This window comes from Sinohyriopsis cumingii, chromosome 10, assembly GCF_028554795.1.
Source record: "Sinohyriopsis cumingii isolate HCF-2022 chromosome 10, ASM2855479v2, whole genome shotgun sequence".
Classification (NCBI taxonomy): domain Eukaryota; kingdom Metazoa; phylum Mollusca; class Bivalvia; order Unionida; family Unionidae; genus Sinohyriopsis; species Sinohyriopsis cumingii.
In genome coordinates, this window is record NC_142970.1 from 24,407,697 (window position 1) to 24,429,405 (window position 21,709).

The following is a 21,709-nucleotide window of genomic DNA, read 5'->3' on the forward strand; positions in this document are numbered from 1 at the left end:
AATGTTTTCCAAACCAAACATAACAAATTGGATGGAGCTCTTTAGACATTTCGAATGATTCAATACAGGCAAATCCAGTTAGGTCAAAATCCGGTAATGGTCCATTTATTGATACTCGTGTCTACTCGTGCGTCGGATGACCGAATCGCTCAAAGTACACAGAACAATCTCCGTAGCCAAGAAAACTTCCCGGATAACACGCGACCATATTAACTGAAAGAAGATCTTTATGATCGTATTTAGTATTCCATAGTCCGCCGTGTCCATATTCGACACAACTCGATATTATGTCATTGAGAAAATCAGACCGAGTTGGCTTGCACGAATTTTTCTTTCTAGCAAAGTGAGCCGCAACTGACGGAACAGTAAAACAGTTGCTCAATAGTTCGTCAGTGTCATTAGTATATTTCAGTACAAGATTTTTCATTTTCTCGTGAAGAAGATCTGTTCGATAAATAACGCCATTTGGTCTTACAAACTGATCAAATTTCATATCTGCTTCGTCGTTAGAACTCTGAAATAACCATACTGACACAGGATCGTTTTTACTTATTTCGTTAATAAAATCAAACATGTCTCCGGGATAACATTTAACAGTTCGATCTCGCGGAAACACTGTTACTGCGTTAGTCCACGCGTGTGCATTATGATCAATAATTGTAATTGAGGCTCCTTTTGATTTATACTTGGATTCATACAAAATCTCCCCTGTTATCGTCGCTACGGTTATTGGAAATTTTAATACTTTTCCTAACCCAGCTACATCTCTGATAGACGTACCGGTATCTTTAACCATTTCTCCCCACGTGTTTATTATTTTACGTCTTTTATCCGTTAGACCGTTTCCACGGGCCGCGTTTGTAAAATGTTTGTTACTCGCTCGGCTACACAATTTATTTTTGAAAATTTCATCGGCGACAGTTTATCAACGTTGGGTTTTTCATTTATCACATAGATTCCATAAATAACCCCGGTCACAGGATATGCTCGCTCATAATACGGTTTGTCAATGCCAGTCAATAGACCTGGTCTGGAATCTCTACTTAGTACGACAGTTTTTTTATCACCGTGGACAGGATCATATTTGTCACGGATAATCCAATCATCTGTTTCTGTCAACATAACAAATTTTATTCTAAAAAGATACTTTCGATTATCAAGATAGTTGATGATAATTGCTGCTCGTTTGTCATTCATCGTAGCGTTAATGAAGATATATACTTATTAACAGTCACACACACACACACACACACACACACACACACATGAACCGTACAATTTTCGAAAAGTACATACATAAACTGTTATATAATAACAAGCAAATGTGCATTTATGTTTGATGTATTATATGTTAAACTCTTTCTTTACTGATTAGTATTGTCGCCTGGCATGAACGAACACTAATAAAATGGGTACAACTCCTGTGACCTAGTGGTTAGAGCGTTCGCGTCGGTTTCGGGAGGTCATGAGTTCGATCCCGTGCCGAGTCATACAAAAGTTTTATAAAAATGGTACTAACAGCTCCATCGCTGGGAACTCAGTATTAAGAGGTTAGTGTCATGGCTCAAATGTTAACCCTAAGTTTATGAAAGTTCTGACAAAAGAAACGGACATGCAGACTAGTCAGAATATTATGAATGATGGAACTTGTGGAGTTCATACACTGCAGATTGTCTTTCTAACAGGTTTCTTTTTATATGAATGGTATGTGGATGATCTTGAGTATCTCAATTCCATAACGCCCCAGTAAGAACACACGATTTTCAAGATGCGACTGGCTGTGCTATCTACCCTTTGAAATTGTGCAAGCACAGGTTGGTAATATTTTTTTTTACATCTTTCTTGACATGGACTTAGTAAAGGTAAATAGAATGATAATTAAAGACGATGCAGGCTGTGTAATTAAAGACGATGCAGACTGTGCTAACAAGTGTCACACTACGATTCCGACTAGGATCGGTGCTTGAAAATGGACTGCTCCAGAACTCAGAACGAACATGGCGGATGTTACAAATAAGCAGTTTTCATTATCATATAATCTTGTATAGAAATATACAATGTGGGACCCATTAGACAATAAATATTATTATTATTATTATTATTATTATTATTATTGTTGTTGTTAGTAATGGTGTAATTGTTGTTGTTATTATTATTCTTATTCTTAATATTATTACACGAAGCACATTACTCTGTATCTATTTATATTGGAACACTGATTAATTTTAGGCCATTGTCTTGAAACGTTTGTTTTTTCCTCTCCGAGTGGCCGAGTGGTCTAAAGCGCCCATCGTTACAAATTACTAGCATCTCACCTTTGTCTGCGTGGGTTCAAGTCTCGGGTTCAGCCAATGTGGGTATGTGAGAAAGCTTGCCAGTAGGTTCTCGTCGGTCGGTGGTTCTTTTCGGGGGGTGGGGGGTGGGTTCCGGCTTTTACTTTTACCTCCACCATTTATACAAGCCGTCATGTATAACCTATCTTGTGCTGAAAAATGACGTTAAACCCCACAACAATAAAATTAATCTTCATTTTGGCACACTAGGATTCCGACCAGGATCGGTGCTCTTGTATTGAAAATGAACTTTTCCATAACTCTGTATGACCACGGCGGATTACTGCTATAAATTGTCTGTTGATGTTTCTTAACAGTAAAAGTTGAATGAGCACATGTAGTATATGCTAGTGAAAAATGTGTTTGATGTACGTTGAACACTGCAGAAGCACAGAATGCTAGATACAGGAGAAAGAAGAAAACGTTTATGGCATAAGTGTGAAGTGTGTGATAAATCATTTAAGGAGAGGGAAAGTTTAAAACGCCACGCGAAGAAGCATAATGGAGAAAAACCATATACATGTGAACTATACGATTGAATGTTTAATCAGAATGGAGATTTGAAACTAAGGATACATACAGGAGAAAACCATTTAAGTGTGTAGTGTATGGCGTTGAACAGGAGTAAGATTTGAAACTACACATGAGAAAACATAATGTTGAAAAACTATTTAAGTCTGTCTTATGCAATGAAAGCTTTAGTCAGAATTGAAATTTAAAGGTGGTGCATCGTGGGAAAAAAAACATATAACTGAAGTGTGCTTCACAAAATTTAATGATAGTTGACATTTAAAAAGGCACATGAGTATACATACTGGTGAAAAGCTATATAAGTGTGAAATAGAATCTTTAATTTGATTTGAAACTGAACATGAAAATGCATTCTGGAGAAAAACTATAAAAGTGTGGAATTTGTGATAAAATATTTAATCAGTGTGGACTATTAAAAACTCATATGATGATGTATACTGTAGAAAAACCATTCAGGTGGGAAGTGTGTGAGAAAACGTGTAATCAGAGTGGACATTTAAAAATACACATGAGGATACATACTGGTGAAAAGCTGTTCAAGTGTAAAGTGTTTGATCAAAGGTTTAATCAGAGTGGAGCTTTACAAATGCACACGAGGATTCATACTGGAGAAAACCCATTTAAGTGTGAAGTGTGTGATAAAACGTTTAATCAGAATGGAGCTTTAAAAATGCACACGAAGATTCATGCTGGAGAAAAACCATTCAAGTGTGAAGTGTGTGATAAAATGTTTAAGCGGAGTGGACATTTAAAACAGCATGTGAGGATTCATACTGGAGAAAACCATTCATGTGTGAAGTGTATGATGAAATATTTAATCAGAGTGGAGTTTTAAAACAGCATCTGAGGAGTCACACTGGAGAATAACTATTCAAGTGTGAAGTGCGTGATAAAACGGGTATGACTAAAGTGCGAAAAGTTGTGAAAAGTGCGAAAAGTTACGAAAAGTTGAGAAAAGTCACAAATACGAAAAATTACAAAAAGATGAAAAACATAAAAAAAATTAATGTAAGCTAGGACGAGAAAAGTTGCTTTTAATTTGTTATTTAAGCTTCTTTTTTTTAACAAAAAGCTATACTATATCTAAAATTACATTAACTGTTTTTCACGGATACTTTTATTTTGAGTCCTTTCCGCCATTTTTGGAGATTTGGGTGAGGCATTGATCGCAATATATTCCGATGTCAACTCTACGCGCTCGGACGTTTGAGTCAGTGAAACCAGCGGTACAAAGTGGTTGGGAATCCACAGAGCTTTTCTTTTCTTGATGAAGCCGTTCTTGTTTGCAGTATTTGTGTTTGTCCACATGATGGTCATGGTTGGTTTCTCTTGATCAAAGAACATAATTGTAAATACACAATTCAGTTTGACAAAGCTATATATCTTAGACCCTTTCATTGCAGGGTACACGGATTCTACTTTCAAATTTAACAAATTTGACAAGGCCATCATACAAAAAACTGATACAGACTTTCCAAAAGTTGGACATTCCAGACATTCATCTGAAAGTCAGGCGAGCACAGTACAAAGACTGAATACATGGGATGTTTCTGAATTTTTTCTTTGTTTAGGACAAGTTCGATGCTGCATCTGTAAGGGAGTTCTATACTTTTTGATTCGTTGCCGACGAGGTAGGTGGAAAAGGAGTTGAACAGGCAGTCTCCGTCACCAGTACTGTACAAAGCAGGTTTTGAAGACATATGGTAAGCTGCCACGATGGTATTTGAGCCTGGATCCTGTCTGATACCTTCAAAGTTATTATGGACTGTGGTGTCTAAATCAGTGTTCTTTACAAAGAGATGTTCTCTTTCAGCAGCTACTGTCAAGGACTTTATACCTTCCCTAGCGCTCTGAAAGCAAACAAAATCATATATACTCAACAACATTATCAGCATCATTATTGAAATCATCATCATAGTCATCAGCATCGACTACTCTGATGGTCTCAGTGGTTAGAGCTCAGTTTTCTTGTTCCCCATATCATTTGGCGAAATGTGTTACGAGCGTTGGACTACCCATTAATAAACATATATATCGATATTGCTCTCTGTGTTGAAATAAACAATACCTATAGCATATATATTTATCTATGTTTACATAAATGAATTAAATCCTCTGATCTCTTCTTGATGCCATCTTCTGTTTGATTCTAAACAATGATCAATTCGATCTAAATAATGCAATTATTTCACAGCTTCCACATAGATCCCATCCATATTAACAAACTAAATTGAAATTATCATGTTGAAATTGTATATAGTGGTTTTTTTTGTATATGTAAATAAAAATGTATGCCAGTATTGTGTGAAAATACAGAGAATGTTTCCCATTTTCTAAAATGAAATAATCAAAGATCTGCATGTAAATGTTCAGTTTAGATAATTTTATTGGCAAGAACATGGTTTAGAATTTAAAATGTCCTACCAAAAACATATTGAATCTTTAATATTATTATCAGTATGATCGTCATTAACAACAACACAGCAAACATACATCATCGTCTTCTGTATGATAATCATTATCATCATCATAAATGATAGATGCATACCTTCTTCAAGCGTTCTAAACCCATGAGGTTGTCGAAAGAAGACCCGTCACAAGCGCTGTGACACGACACACATAGTCCAGGGGTATTCTCCGCCATAATTTGCAGTCTGGTTCATCAATGCCTTGACATTTGTAGTGCGCCCACGTCTGGCATGTCTAGAAAATGTACGAAAAGAAAAATTCAAATGAATTGTAATGGCCATTTATAGTATTGTATTACACCATACACCGTAATCCTACTGTCGACATTTTTATAAAAGCTTTCCAAGAATATAGGATTATTATATTCGGCAAACAAAAGGAGATTTTGGACCACATATTCGAAAATCAAACAAGTATCCCCTTCTTTATTAACTGATCTAAATTATGGGTAACATATAGTTCAGCTGACATTTACATGTGTGTATGTATGTGCATGAATATGTATTTTGACTTATTTAATATTTTATAGGAAGATAAAATGATTAACATTTTTATGCTTATTAAAGTGATTTCACGAAATTTAAGAAAAAAATTAAAATAATAACTAACGTATTTTACAAAATGTTTTGGTAACGTAGAATGGTAACGTATGTGTCGTAGTGTAAAACACGGAAATATGTTAAAGTTCAAACAACGTTTAGCCATTCCTCAAGACACTATCTTAATGCAATCATTTTCATTGATATAAGGAGACATCATATAATTAACACAGCCTTTCAACAGAAATTAATAAATTAGGTAAGATGAAAAAGTCACTTACCTCACAGTAAATACAGTCCGTCTTACAGTCCAGAGAACAAACACAAGTATACTTCTTCGACATTTTCTCAGCGAACGCAAAGTACAAATAAAAGCAAGAATATACAGACCGCAATATATAATTTTTAATCTAGAATTTGTCTACGCAACAATTATCATTATTTTTTAGTTCAATACAAACTATGGATTGGTGAAGATATTCTTCTTTGATGTCACTGTTTAGACATGGTCACAAATCTGTAACTCAGTAATTAATTGTAAGATAATTACCGCATTCACAACTCTCCGTATGTTACCTGCACATACATGATTAATTAATATTGTGCAAAAGAACAGTTATAATAAACAAAAGCGCGAGAATCAAGTCAATTTATCCATCGTGGACATTACAATATTGGCTTTGACTGAAGTTGACAGATAAAAGAACCGCAATCGGCTTATTAATGATCACCTTGCTTATGCCATATGTACATAATGATATCTTGACCAGTGCTGACGAAATTTTCTGTTAATCCAATTTAGGCGAATGAATGCTTTTTCCTTCCAGAAAAACTTTAAAGTCAATATCCTTTCAAACTCTATCATATGTATTATATTTCATAAAATCGAAGTAGTGATTTACGAAGAACCTAGAAACACTCGTTATAAAAACTATATGTTAAATGATTTTGAAAATCAGTTATTACACATTATAATTTCATTTGTGAAACAGAAATACTATTTGCAACCGATAATAAACTTTAGTCGATCCATTTCGCAGATAAGTATTTGAATGAACTTTTCGTAACTTTTCGCAACCTTTCGTAACTTTTCGCAATTTTTGTAACTTTTCGCAACTTTTCGAACTTTTCGCATTTTAGTCATACCGATTTTCAACTGGACATGAAAATGTATGCTGGAAAAAGACCAAAAAAGTGTGGAATGTGTGATAAAATATTTAATCAGAGTGGGACCTTTAAAACAGCACGAGGATACATACTGGAGAAAAACCATTCAAGTGTGACGTGTATGATAAAATGTTTGATCAGAGTGGACTTTTAAAAGAGCACGTGAGGATTCATACTGGTGAAAAACCATTCAAGTATGAAGTGTATGATAAAATGTTTAATCAGAGTGGACATTTAAAAGAGCACGTGATGATTCATACTGGTGAAAAACCATTCAAGTGTGAATTGTGTGATAAAAGGTTTAATCGGAGTAACAATTTAAAGCAGCACATGAGGGTTCATACTGGCGAAAAACCATTCAAGTGTGAAGTGTGTGATAAAATGTTTAATCAGAGTGGACATTTAAAAGAGCACGTGAGGATTCATACTGGTGAAAAACCATTCAAGTGTGAATTGTGTGATAAAAGGTTTAATCGGAGTAAAAATTTAAAGCAGCACATGAGGGTTCATACTGGCGAAAAACCATTCAAGTGTGAAGTGTGTGATAAAATGTTTAATCACAGTGGACATTTAAAAGAGCACGTGAGGATTCATACTGGTGAAAAACCATTCAAGTGTGAATTGTGTGATGAAATGTTTAATCAGAATGGACATTTAAAAGAGCACATGTGGATTCATACTGGAGAAAAACCATTCAAGTGTGAAGTGTGTGATAAAATGTTTAATCAGAGTGGACATTTAAAAGAGCACGTGAGGATTCATGCTGGTGAAAAACCATTCAAGTGTGAATTGTGTGATAAAAGGTTTTATCGGAGTAAAGATTTAAAGCAGCACATGAGGGTTCATACTGGCGAAAAACCATTCAAGTGTGAAGTGTGTGATAAAATGTTTAATCGGAGTGGACATTTAAAAGAGCACGTGATGATTCATACTGGTGAAAAACCATTCAAGTGTGAATTGTGTGATAAAAGGTTCAATCGGAGTAAAGATTTAAAGCAGCACATGAGGGTTCATACTGGCGAAAAACCATTCAAGTGTGAAGTGTGTGATAAAATGTTTAATCAGAGTGGACATTTTAAAGAGCACGTGAGGATTCATACTGGTGAAAAACCATTCAAGTGTGAATTGTGTGATAACAGGTTTAATCGGAGTAAAGATTTAAAGCAGCACATGAGGGTTCATACTGGCGAAAAACCATTCAAGTGTGAAGTGTGTGATAAAATGTTTAAGCAGCGTGGACCTTTAAAACAGCACATGAGGATTCATACTGGTGAAAAACCATTCAAATGTGAATTGTGTGATAAAATGTTTAATCAGAATGGACATTTAAAAGAGCACATGTGGATTCATGCTGGAGAAAAACCATTCAAGTGTGAAGTGTGTGATAAGATGTTTAATCGGAGTGGACATTTAAAATTGCACATGAGGATACATACTGAGGAAACACCATTTAAGTAGTAAGTGTGCGATAAAATCTTTAAGCAGAGTGGACCTTTAAAACAGCACATGAGGATACATACTGGAGAAAAACCATTCAAGTGTGAAGTGTGTGATAAAATGTTTAATCAGAATGGACATTTAAAAGAGCATGTGAAGATTCATACTGGAGAAAAACCATTCAAATGTGAAGTGTGCGATAAAAGGTTTAATCGGAGTACAGATTTTAATCAGCACATGAAGAATCATACTGGCTAACAAACCATTCAAGTGTGAAGTTTGTGAAAAAATGTCTAATCAGAGTGGACCTTTAAAACTGCACATGAGGATATGTACTGGAGAAAAACCATTCAAGTGTGAAGCATGTGATAAAATGTTTAAGCAGATTTGAGCTTAAAATTTGCACATGAGGATACATACTGGAGAGAAGCCAATCAAGTGTGAAGTGTGTGATAAAATGTTTACTCATAGTGGAACTTTAAAAATGTACTTGAGGATTCATACATGAGAAAAAACATTCAAGTGTGAAGTTTGTGAAAAATGTTTAATCAGAGTGGACATTAAGAACAGCACATGAGGTTTGATTCTGGAGTAAAATAGTTGTCAAGTTGTTTGTTAACTTGATAAGAAAAAGAAAAATATGTTATTTTTATACAGTTTCTTATCAAATTATTTTAAAAATAAAAACAATCATTTCACATTGAATTGGTCTGAATTTTATTTGTCAGTATCATTTGCAATATAAATACATAGTAGTCTTTTCTTTGTTGACTTCACATGACTCAGTCAGACGTTGTGTGACTTTGTTTGGCTTTGTGTGACTTTTTCAGACTTTGTGTGGCTTTGTTAGGCTTTGCATGGTTTTGTCAGACTTTGTGTGACTTTGTTAGGCTTTGTGTGTCTTTGTTAGGTCTATTAGTGTTTATAAGAATTTTAGATGAAGCACATGGATCGCTCGCTCCATGGAGAAATTGCCTGTCATGAAATTGCCCCATGGAGCAGCATAGAGGGTGAACAGACCTTTTTCTAAAACATCATTTTGAAAACTAAAACGTCATATGAAAAAAATTATAAAAAACTTAAGGTCACTAACGCCAAATCAAAGCCTTTAACTTACTGAGAGTTTCTCTAATTCGATTAGTTTTTTGTTAAATTATTTTTGTCAGTTTTTTTCTTCTAAATGTTGTGCATGCATTTTCATTTACCCAAATGACGTCTCATTGAGGTCAAACCCTCTCTACTGCTATAATTAGATCATTATTATATCAATAATGGCACCAGCTATGGAGTCTTATACAGCTGGATTAGCTCGAGACAGATTAGAAGCAATCAAAAAATTTCTTCCTGTTCATGATTCTGTTAGATGAAAACTTCAGAAACGTAAAGAATCTCGGGTAGAATTTGCTGAAGATAAAAAAACAATTATTTAAACCCATCACAGAAGCAACTGAAAAAGCTGCAGCTGTTACTGAAAGCCTTCGTGCAATGTTAGAACAGACTGCTGAATATAGTAGAAAAACATAAAGACTTTTACCAAAAATGCCAGCCGCAATAGTTGCTGCTCAGGTGGAGATGAAGAAATAATAGAACCAAAAAAGATAAAAATAAAGAAAGGAAGGAGAGAAGTTAATTTTAAGGAAAAATTTACTGAGGAAGGTATACAAAGTAATAAAAATGATTGACATAGGTGAACTTTTGCTGCAGGAATTTATGCTCACAGCCGTAGATATTTAAAGCATGAATATATCAATAATGTAGGTCGTGTAGCATGGCAAAATTGGATTTTTTGTGTAAATCAGAATCGTAATCAAGTACAATGTAGATACAACTGATATTTTATATATGGCTTATGATAATCAAATAAGACAATATCATGCAAGACAAAAAAGACTAGCGAAAGAGACTGCTGAAGAACTTAAATAGCACTATAAGGACCTTGATGAAATTTACAAACCTGAGTCAGGCGGTACTGGAAGTGGTTTTTACTCAACTACACCAGGAGGAAGTGGTCTTATTGCTTATCCTAACAATATTATTTCTGTTATAGATAGATTAGAAATTTTTATTGGATGAAAATGTGCTGAAAATAATTCGCCGGAAACAATTAATGAAATATTTGATACTTGTCAATGATTATTTACAGGCCGCATCATGGATATCAATGTTTATCGTTCTCTTATTGATAAAATTGTTGACGACAATCACAGTGATTAAATAAATAATTAACATATAAGATGATTATACACAATGCTCAACATGGACCGATCATGGTCAGGGTAGTATATTCGCGATAACCTAATTATAAAGCGATCTACAAAGATGGACTCGGTGATGTTGTTCAAGGTTTATTTAGAAGGATAGCCCCAAAAGCAATACCAATTGCAAAAGAGTAATGAAAGCTATTGACACTGTTTGTGAAAAAATTACTAGTGCAGTTGTTAATGTTGCTGGTAAGGCATTCTCAGCAATCAAGGACAGACTAGCATGATTAATTTGATGAAAACCTCAGCCAGTACAATTACCCAGCACTGAAGTTATGCCTGCAAATGTCAGTAAAATAATACATCAAGCTGCAAATAAAAAACTTTGATAGCATAAAGTGGTCTTCATGTTAGAAGATAACAATTATAATAAAATGTTCAAACGTGTATCCGATCCAGGATTTGATATGGATGCACCAGTTCTTAAAGATGAATCTATACATGATTATCAGTATTACTCTTATGACGCATGACAACAAAATCAACGTGGACAAGTTGAATTACAAGTTCAAGATACAAGCAGATATTTCTTACCTGCTGAAGCATTCATCGAAGTAGAAGGTGAAATTATAAAAACATGATACTGAGTACGCAGCTGATATTAGAGTTGGTTTTGTCAACAACGGTATCATGGCGTTGTTTGACAGTTCCATGTATATCATCGATGGAAGGAATATTGAATCAATTCAGTAGGACGTTGACGTTGCCACGATGATGACAGGTCTAGCAAGATATTCAGATGATTATACAAGATCAGCTGGCTCTACAAAGATGGCACTGACTTTCCTGACAGCAGAGAGCATAATATAAGATGACCAAGAAACGATACCGACACTGCTGATGCTACAGTGTGGTCAGTGTCTCATGGTGTTTATCAAGATTACAACTTAGGATTTTTATCACGACGATCAATGTTGAAAGGTGATCATAGAAGATTTTCATGTGCAATTCCACTATCTCACATCTTTGGATTTTGCAGCAATGTTCGAAAAGTTATCTTCGGGACTAGTAATACAGTTGCACTTGTAAGAAAGGTTACAGACGATGATGCAATTTTGCGACCTGCTGGTGTTGCTGGTAAAGTATTACTAACAAAACTTTTGTTGTGGATGCCAGTAATGACTCCAACGATTGCTTAAGAACAAAAACTACTTTCATTTATGGATCAGGGCGGTAAATCATTGTTGTCATGGTTGACAGTGACCACGGACAGTGTTCAGACTAATGTTAATGGCTTATTTACATGGCATATAGCATCACAGTAGGGTGTTTCTGCACCACGACAGATATTTGTTGCTTTTCAAGATTTTGCGCGAGTAAATTCACAAACATGTAGTCACATGATATTTGACAAACTTGGAGTTAGTGAATTTTCTTTATGGATAAACGGACATCAAGAGCCAGCTGAGGATATATTATAAAAGTTTTATTAAAATCATGAGCGCGTGCATATCATCGATTAATGACGTTTATGGGACGCGATTAGAACATAGACACAGGGTTGCAAATATCACAGACATTACGATGTTGTTTCCGATTTATTACTTTTCGCTGGAGCATCTTGATTTATCTTGACAATCTGTCGATGCTATTCACTTTCAAGCTCATGTAACACAGCCTCCTGTTGCTGTAGTTGGTACACCAATTATTCCTGGTGCTTACAGAGCAATTGCAGCTATTCTTTCAGATAATGCAATGTTACTTGAAGGTGTTGGTGGACGAATGCGAGCTGTCGTCGCACCAGTAGTAAACATGTAATTAAATCACTTATCATATAAAAATGTCAAATAGTCACGTTAATGTCACTCTGACTTCCTGTCCTTGTGCCGTACTTGTGCCGAAACGTGTAACCAAGACCACCCAGGAAGTACGCGCCTTGACGGGAACGTGGGTCAGCGTGGAATTGTTTAAAGCTCTGGACATGGGATACCAACTGTTAGAAGTGTACGAAATTTACCACTTTCCCAAGACTCAACAATACCACAAGGGTGACGAGACTCAGGCATTTTCGCAGACTACATGGATGCCTTTTTGAAACTGAAACAAGAAGCCAGCGAGTGTGGCTTCCCAACCACTTCACTTTGCCGTACGGCCTCGTCGAGATTGGTCAGCATATAAAAAAGGATAGCGTCCAAGACCGATAGTTCATTGTCACTACCAACGTCAATCGAGAAAATTGAATCCTTTCAAACATCAAGTATCGAGCGTAAGACTCAAGTCCAACGAGAAAGTCAGGTGTGGTTCTATGCCTCACGATCACATCACCAATGCAGTACCACATCTAAACTGTGTATGTACTGACGCCATGACAAACTACGTGCAACCAGTGAAAATTCCAGACCACAAAACTTTACCCTATGGACATGCTGATATCACCCAGTATAGAAAGGGACCACTTCCTAGAACGACACTTCATTGCGAGGACAAGCGACGAGAAAGATGAATAACTCTACACAGAAGAAAAAAGAGAAGGAACAAACATCACTGACCTCTTTCACCCCCATACCGTCATAACAAAGTGCGTTCAAGAAGGGAAAGGATTCAGTAGATCTAAATGAGTATTTTAGCATCCAAAAGGACCCAGACAGCGACCTCGAGAAAATTTAGAACGACATCTTACACCTACACGGTGCAATTTAAAGATTTCGCGTCTGACGTTCCAGCCGAGAAAGTAGCAGGTTTAATTACGAACCTACTTGACTCACTGTTAGATGAACTCAAATGTCTTTGCCAAGTCAAAGATTGAGGTCGTTTGAGTCTATCTATGTATCACGACAGTTTGAAATCGCCTGTATGTCTCGGATTTAGCACACCTGCAGAAATAACTTCTTCCAAACTTTTGAGGGCTACTGAAGACGTGCAGTCGATGAGAGAAAAATTTAACATCACCGATGGAAAAGTGACTATTCATATGGCATATGTTGTACCTCCATGGGAAGAAGACGATGATTGCACTTGATCTGCATACCGATAAGTGTACCTAGCAAGATGGACATAACGGCAGATTTACGAATGAAAGGGAGTACGTGATTTGAAACATCTATGCTGGGACACAAGTTGTAGCTGAACAGATTTCAAACAACGTGTGTGACGGATATAGAGAGAAACATGAACTTTGTCCTATTTGATTGTTTGTTACTTGTTTTGTTTTAGCTTTTTCTTATAAATGGACATTTAATGTAAATAAGTTGTATATGAAGTGAATTTTAAAAAGGCATGAACTTTAATTTTAGAAAGCAGTTTAATAGAACCAAGAACTAAATAACTAGTAAATCGGTTTGTTCCATGTAGAAATATTAATGTATTAAATGGATAGAGCTTAGACCAAAGCACAGGCCAGAGAGCCCATGTATACAATTGAATAATTTTTTTATATCCATACTATATATTTTTCTTTTTCGAGTCTCTATTCTATCTGCGAGTCTTTCTTTAGAACATTTCTGTCCTCTTTTCTGTGTGTTTGGATGTGTATTTGTTTGTTTCTGTATGTCTATGTTTGTCCCTATCAACCTTTTGTCCCTACAAATACATTTCACCCTATACAAAGTGTTGACCCTATTAACCCCATAACGCCACCCAATGTCCAGTTCCCATTGATCTCCAGGTGACATTCCCATGTTAAATTCCCATTGGCGTCAAAGTGCAAACCACCTCTTTTATCATGGAAGTCTACGTGAGGTTATAAATCTTGAAGCTATAGTGCAAACGACCAAAGTTAACATCGAAGTCTACGTGAGGTTATAAATCTTGAGGCTATAGTACAAATGACCAAATTTAACAAAGAAGTTTACTTGAGGCTATAGTGCCGGGACCCTTTTATAACACAGAAGTCTACGTGAGGCTATAAATCTTGAGGCAATAGTGCCGGGACCCTTTTTAAACATAGAAGTCTACTTTAGGCTATAGTGCCCCCATTAACTATTGACATCAACTCCTTGGGCAGCGGACGTGGACATCCAATCAACATGAACACTTTGGGCGTTTCAAATAAATTTGACAAAACAGTTTCAAACTTTCGGACTGTCCTTCACATTGTAAATCAGGAAAAACTCTGCACTGGTCTTCAAATTGTACATAAGATATTAATACCAGTTAATATATTCGAAATTATAGGTACTACATGTAACACAAAGACATCCACTTTAAGAAAAATGAGATGTTCAACCTGCAAAGATGTTCTGTGCAGGTTAAGCCCTGCTGATGCTTGTAGAAACTGTGTGAAGAGTTAGTGTGACTTTAAGAAATCAAATCAGGATAATTGGATAAATTTAGAATGTACAGACGATCAAGATTTAACCAACATTTTAAATAGTGCATTTGCAAGTGCCACAGATGAAATGAAATTATTCTTGAAAAGTCAGCATGATGTCCTGAAAATAAATGATGCAAGAAAGATAAGAGGGGACAAAACGTTTATAAGACATGCTCGAGTCTTTGCTCCCGAAGCCCCCAGTCATTTCAAGACTTAAAAGACGGTGACATTTCATTTTGCCATCTGGGACGAAACTATAGATATAAAAACATAGTCCCACAAAATGCAGGTATCAATCAAGACATGTTCAGGTGGATGTATAATACAGCTAAAAAGCTAAATCTCCTCCCTTCCGGGTATTTTGGTGGTTTAATTCATACTGAAGCTTATATTCAAGAAGATGTGTTACTGAATATGAAATATAATGAAAATAAGCTGACAAGATGGATAGATACTGGAGAGGAAGCAGAAGCATTACGAATTCTAAAGGAGAAAGAAGTAAAGCAAACACTTGCATCAAAAGTTTTAGAGGTGTCGTTTCTGGGATACACTGGTTTCAGATTTCCCATTGCTCATTATTCTACTTGAGGCATAAAAGCTTCTGAACTTTACATAATAATCTGGGACATTATATCCAATTTACAGTCTTGGGGTTTCACAGTTAACTACATTCTTCAAGATGGAGGTGACCAAAATTGGGAGTTTATGAAGATGCATTTCAACAATGATGCTGATGCTAAGATGAAAAATTACATGAGTGCCAATCTAGTAAATCCAGTCAAAAAATATCACATTCACAGGATTTCTCTCATCGTGTGAAAAAACTGAGGAATGCTGTACTTAGCAGTGGCATACATTCCTTCAACACAAGGAAGCTAGTCAAGTCAGATCAATGCATTGTATGGGACCAGTGGAAGCTAGTCAAGTCAGATCAGTGCATTGTATGGGACCAGTGGAAGCTAGTCAAGTCAGATCAGTGCATTGTATGGGACCAGTGGAAGCTAGTCAAGTCAGATCAATGCAATGTATGGGACCAGTGGATTAATGCTGCCAAATGTGATGAGGATACAAACTCTCGCAAAATTCATTACAAATTATCTTACTCACATCTACATCCAGATTCTTCAGAGAAATTGAGAAACAACCTTGCTGAGGAAGTTCTGAACCATGATATGTTAAACTGGATGCAACAATACCAAAGTTCATTAATGAACAGCAGTGTTCTGGATAGTACTGTTGAATATTTGGACAATACATGCAAGCTAATCACAATTTTCAAAGATCCAAGACCAATTATATCTATGTACGATACTCGAATAGATTCCTGACTAGCCATTTTACACTGGTTTCAATCATGGAGAGAGGAAATAGAAGCAAAGCCACTGTCGAAAAAGGAAAAAGGAAAAATGACTCCAAGTAAACAATGTCTCGATGACGCAGAGTTTAATTTCTACATTTACTGAGTTATGTAAAATACATATCAGTGATTTTCCAGGTCACAGTGTTTGTCCAGCCAGGTATAACTCTGATATTATAGAAAACATATTTTACCAAGTAAGGGGCCTGCAAAATGGCAATTTAACTAATCCAAAATACAGCACTTACTCGTCCACCGTGAACACTGTTTTATAAGGACAATCTAGTAAATCTCGTGATCGAAATTCTAATCCTGGCATTTTAGCAGCAGACCCATAAAAAATTGAGTTGGATCCACCTATACCGAGGGAAAGGAAGACACTGACTGACATCACTAACAATCCAGTTTAATAACAGAGGTCCCGTTAAATTACCTACAAGTCAATGCTACCTCTATTCTGTGTGATTTGTGTGTGTGAATTACATTTGCAACGTAGCTTTAACAATTTTTCAGTCATATCACTACAATGTCTGCATTATGACACTTTATAGTGATGTTTAGCACTGGTGCATCATGCCGCTGACATGTAGCATGATGTCCCACCCAGTCACATTATCCTGACACCAGGCCGACCAGTCCTACCACTAACCTCTTAATGCTGAGCGCCAGGCGAGGTAGCTGTTAGTACCATTTTTATTTATAAAACATAAAACTAAGATTGGATGTTAACCCACTGGCATGCAACAATTATGTTTCCTGAAATGCAAGCCTTCCATTTCACATTGAGATCTGTCATTCCAAAGATCGACCTCAAAATTCCTTGCAAACACCTTCACTGGCTTCTCTCCAGGTGGTAATGTCCGTCTCATGCGACAAATCAGCTGTTTAGTTGCCAAAGTTACATTACCTCTGCAAAACAAACGTCCGGTTCTAAGCAACAGTGAAAGTATTGATTGTTACAGTAAATTAACTTGTACACAGTACGTATGTTATTTCCAACTTAATTATTGCACTATTCAATTTTCTTACATGATATTTGATAATGTTTGAGAAGAATATGTCGATTTTGATTCAATTTTAAAGTTAAACTTGTAATGACATACAACCTCATATGCCTATGTATCATTCCATGTCAAGGTCAATTGATTTTCTTTACAGTTTATAATGCTATATAATCAACAAATCTGTATATTGAGAATATTGTCTCTCAAGACAGTTGATCTTTGATAGCAGTGGTCTTTCAAACTCAGGTTTAACTCAACTTGCCTTTCACTTGGAACATATTAAAAATTGTGCAACCATTGTCACAACTTAGTTCACATTTCTCGTACTAATTTTATAAGTAATAATGATGTGACTATCCTACAGAATTATGACAAAATGGTCAATTTAAAAGACCACACCAAGTTCACAGTTTAATTGGTCAAAAGCTGCATGTTTGATTGCAACATAAAATTATACAGTTTTTGTGAAATAAACATCAATCTGTGTTACAAATATTGTTTTTATTTCTTGGACCAATGTACATAGGAACCCATTTCAATTGTAAACTTAAAATGATACTATTTTTTTTAAGTCTATGGCTATATAAGACAAATAACATGCGGTGAAAGGAGTACAAAGTTAGATATATATATGTACATTGTTTCCACTGTAGGTCACCTCTTCTACAGTAAACTAGTGACATTATAAACCAGGCATGCTCTCATGGAGGGCAAATATGGTAAATACTAGCACAATTATACTACATTTGGGTGTTTGTCAAGTTGGAAGGGATGGCCTATAGAGAAATTGATATGACAAACAAAAGCTAACATATACTTTATTATATCAATCCATCTGTATTTCTTAATGTATTATCCATATATATATATGTATCTAAGATCTCTCAATTGATAATCCAAAAGGAAGAGAGAAAATCTAAATATTTAATAGGCCTTTTAAAATGTTCGTAATGTGATTAATATAATACACCAGTAATCAACGTTTACCATCTTTTATACATGTTGGTGTACATTTTTTATTTACAACCAATATTCCTAACATATAAGGTGAAACTCAAGGATTTGTAACAGTTGCCAATTACATCTGTAAAATAAATGACAAACAGCTTTGGTATGATTACCCTCACACTAAATTTCTTCACCTTAATCACACTCATATGTTTCTTGCAAATGTTTCTAATCCAAACTTAAATCATATTTTACCCCATGGCAAAATTTATGAAGAACTCATATATATATAGAACATAGGAATGTGAAACATTTTCAGTATAAAGGATCTCCCATAACATTATCACAACCAATAATGTGGAAAAAAAGTGGTACTCGTGGTACGAATCATATGATGACTTTATGGCAGAAAAATGTAAATGGGAGCTATGGAGAGACTGGGTTTTATTTACCAAACCTGTCAATTATGGGTTTATAGTACATGTGGTTATAACTCCATATCATCAAGACATATTGTCAGTATCAGCAACAGTACATGTTGCTTTACACATGTTCCATCATTTTAATTGGGAATTGGTACCTGTGTCACTTTTATAAAGTATAATGTTATATTAGGAAAATGGACTAAATGCACACAATAAACCTGAGTAATCTATGCTAAAAATTGTTTAGTACCTGGATATTTCATGAATTGCTGCAATGGGCTCATCTTGTCTATATGTGGACTGTAGGCTGATGTGATGGAAATATTCCATTAAATTGGATGATAATATAGAAGATCCATCATCTCCATATTCTGGGGTAGGAACAGGAGGCAACTGATAGAAGTCCCCAGACAATATTACCTGTATACCTCCAAAGGGCTTATCATTGCTCCTAACACATCTGCAAAAAAATTATATTTGACTGAAAACTGTCATATTTAGCATATACACTTCGTCTATGACTACAACGTCCATATTTAAAATGTTGCATTTATTTTTAAGACAATCGTCATTATATAGCCAAGGTTCAATATTTCATCATTGCGAAATCGTCCGTCTTTGACGCCTAAGAAACTATGAATTGTGGTCACATTTAGTTCAGTACATACATGCTCTCTTAATACACTTGAAGATTTTCCAGTTGATGCTGTTAAAGCTATCCGTCACCCACTGATGGTTAATTTATCAATAATTCTTCTAAGTGTGAATGTTTTTCCAGTTCCAGGGCAGCCTGTTACAAGTAAATTATGACGTTTCTCTGCGATCTTCGTAACTAACAACTGCTGCTCATAAATTTTCTTTAAAGTAATATACGGCAATAAAAACATAAAATTTATAACAATAAGTATGTTTCAGGAGTTAACAATGCACTGTACAACAATAAAACCAGCAATCAGCACCAAAATTTACCAAAATCAATATTTGTGTTTGCCACCAAAATTAAAACGCATCACAATGTACATTAACGATATTTACTGCAAACTCGAGGTTATTCGGATCTTTCCTTTCGGTCAATGGTGAAATCTAAGACTATCCGAATGTAAACACGGCACTGTAAGAGAGCAGCAGGGAAGTTCTACAGACCAGACGTTCCAGACCAAATAAAGCTTCCTACGCGAACTTTCTCCGTAGAAGCCTCAGATTTCAAAAATAAGCCTTCCTACGAAAATTAATTTGCGTAAATTCACTCCCGACTGCAATTTTTTGTGTGCAAAATCAATGATTCTAGACAAGGAAAAAAAGGGGGGGGGGATTTATTTCGTCGACGAAGTTTGCAAAGTTTGGCTGCGGATCCTAATTTTACCTCGCATTAAAACAATATAGTTGAAAATAATATGAGTCCGAAAGCTAGTACAGTTGGAGAGCCTCATTCTGCCAGATTAGCGCGAGAGCAATTAGCGGCACTAAAGAAGCTTATCCCGACAAAACAATTATTCAAGAGAAATGTTCGTGGTTATGAAGATGTACAACATGGAATTTCCGAGGTATCATCGAAATGGTTGAAGCCAGTTACCGGAACAATCGAGCAAGTTGTATTTGGCGACGAAAAAGATCCAGATACCAGGAAAAAGGGAATTTTTCCTATGTTGAAAGGTATTGAGGAACAATCACGAACATTACCCGAGCGATTAGCAATAGCAGCAGCACAACAGGGGCAACAACTTGCAATTGATTCTGGAGCAGATAAGGGAAAACCTGTAAGAGGAAAACCTGTAATGATAAAAGGGAAGTTTAATATCGAGAATTTAAGAGAAAATTTCACCGATGAGGGATGGGATATGATATCACGACCGCTCTCGGCACTGTATACCATAGATCAAATTGGCGATTTTGCAGAAAATTATTTTAGCGATCGAAATGAATATTTGACTGCAATAGGAAAAAAAAGATACGGAACTCGTGATAATTGGTACAACATGGTATATAAAGTTTACTCGGGAAAAACACATGTGAGTATGGTAACGGATCCGCGTTACAGGAGATTTTTAGAAGCAGCAAGAGACACACAAAGATATAATAAGCAAGTAGCAGAAGAAAGAAAACAACTGGAGAAGGAAGAAAGGCAGCAAGCGAAAGAAAGAAAACAACAGGAGAAGGAAGAAAAAGCTAAAACACGGAAAAGAAAAGTAATACCACAGGAACCAATAATTCAACCACAGGAAGAAGATATTCAACCACAGGAATTAGGAGCCAGACCAAAAGAAAAAATTCCACCTCAGAAAAAGGAGAGAAAATCAAAAAAGAAAAAAGATCAGAGTGATCAGGAACCAGTAACTCAACCAAGCGAATATAAACCATCTGTGTACAATGGCTCATTAATAATTGATCCTAAATTACCCGCAGATAATTATTTGAACAAAGAACATATGAATTTAATCGATGACGATATTAAAAAAATGGTAGTTGCTGCAGATAATTCTCCGGAAACTAAAAGATTATTTTTGAAAAAAGATATTGCTGATAAAGTCGAAGAAGTTGATTGGCTGGCTATAATTTATTTTGGTAGTTTAGGAAAACCAATAAAATATTCTGATGAAAATTTTACAAAATTTTTATCGGATGTTGGTAAATACAGATTAAAAAAAGCGGCAGAGGCAAAAAGTCCGTCACCTACAATGGCGAGTGATACGTTAATCACCCAGTTTCCCCCTCTTTCCTTCCACCTCCCTTCAGAACCATCACCTGAGGAGGAAGACCTATTAGGGCGGGATAGTAATTCATTGTCATCGGGACGTGAAACACTCTCGCCGGATTCACCAGATATCTTTGATGATTCATCGTTGGGAGGGCCGTTTCTCAGACCACCATTGGCGAAGGTGGGTAAAATGAAAGCTCTTCTTGAAGAACAACAAAAACAAAAAGAACAAAGAAGACAAGAAAAACAAAAACAAAGAGAACAAAAAAGACAAGAAAAACAAAAACAAAA

General features: G+C 35.7%; 1 protein-coding gene across 1 annotated transcript; it reads left to right on the forward strand.

Annotated features, from left to right (window-relative positions):
* Positions 1 to 3,240: 3,240 nt before the first annotated feature.
* On the forward strand, positions 3,241 to 9,029 carry LOC149789736 (uncharacterized). The gene is given in 3 exon segments (XM_089973110.1): positions 3,241 to 3,692; positions 7,117 to 8,729; positions 8,881 to 9,029. Coding segments are annotated over 3 exon segments (2,121 nt in total). The 5' UTR covers positions 3,241 to 3,288; the 3' UTR covers positions 8,985 to 9,029.
* Positions 9,030 to 21,709: the final 12,680 nt, after the last annotated feature.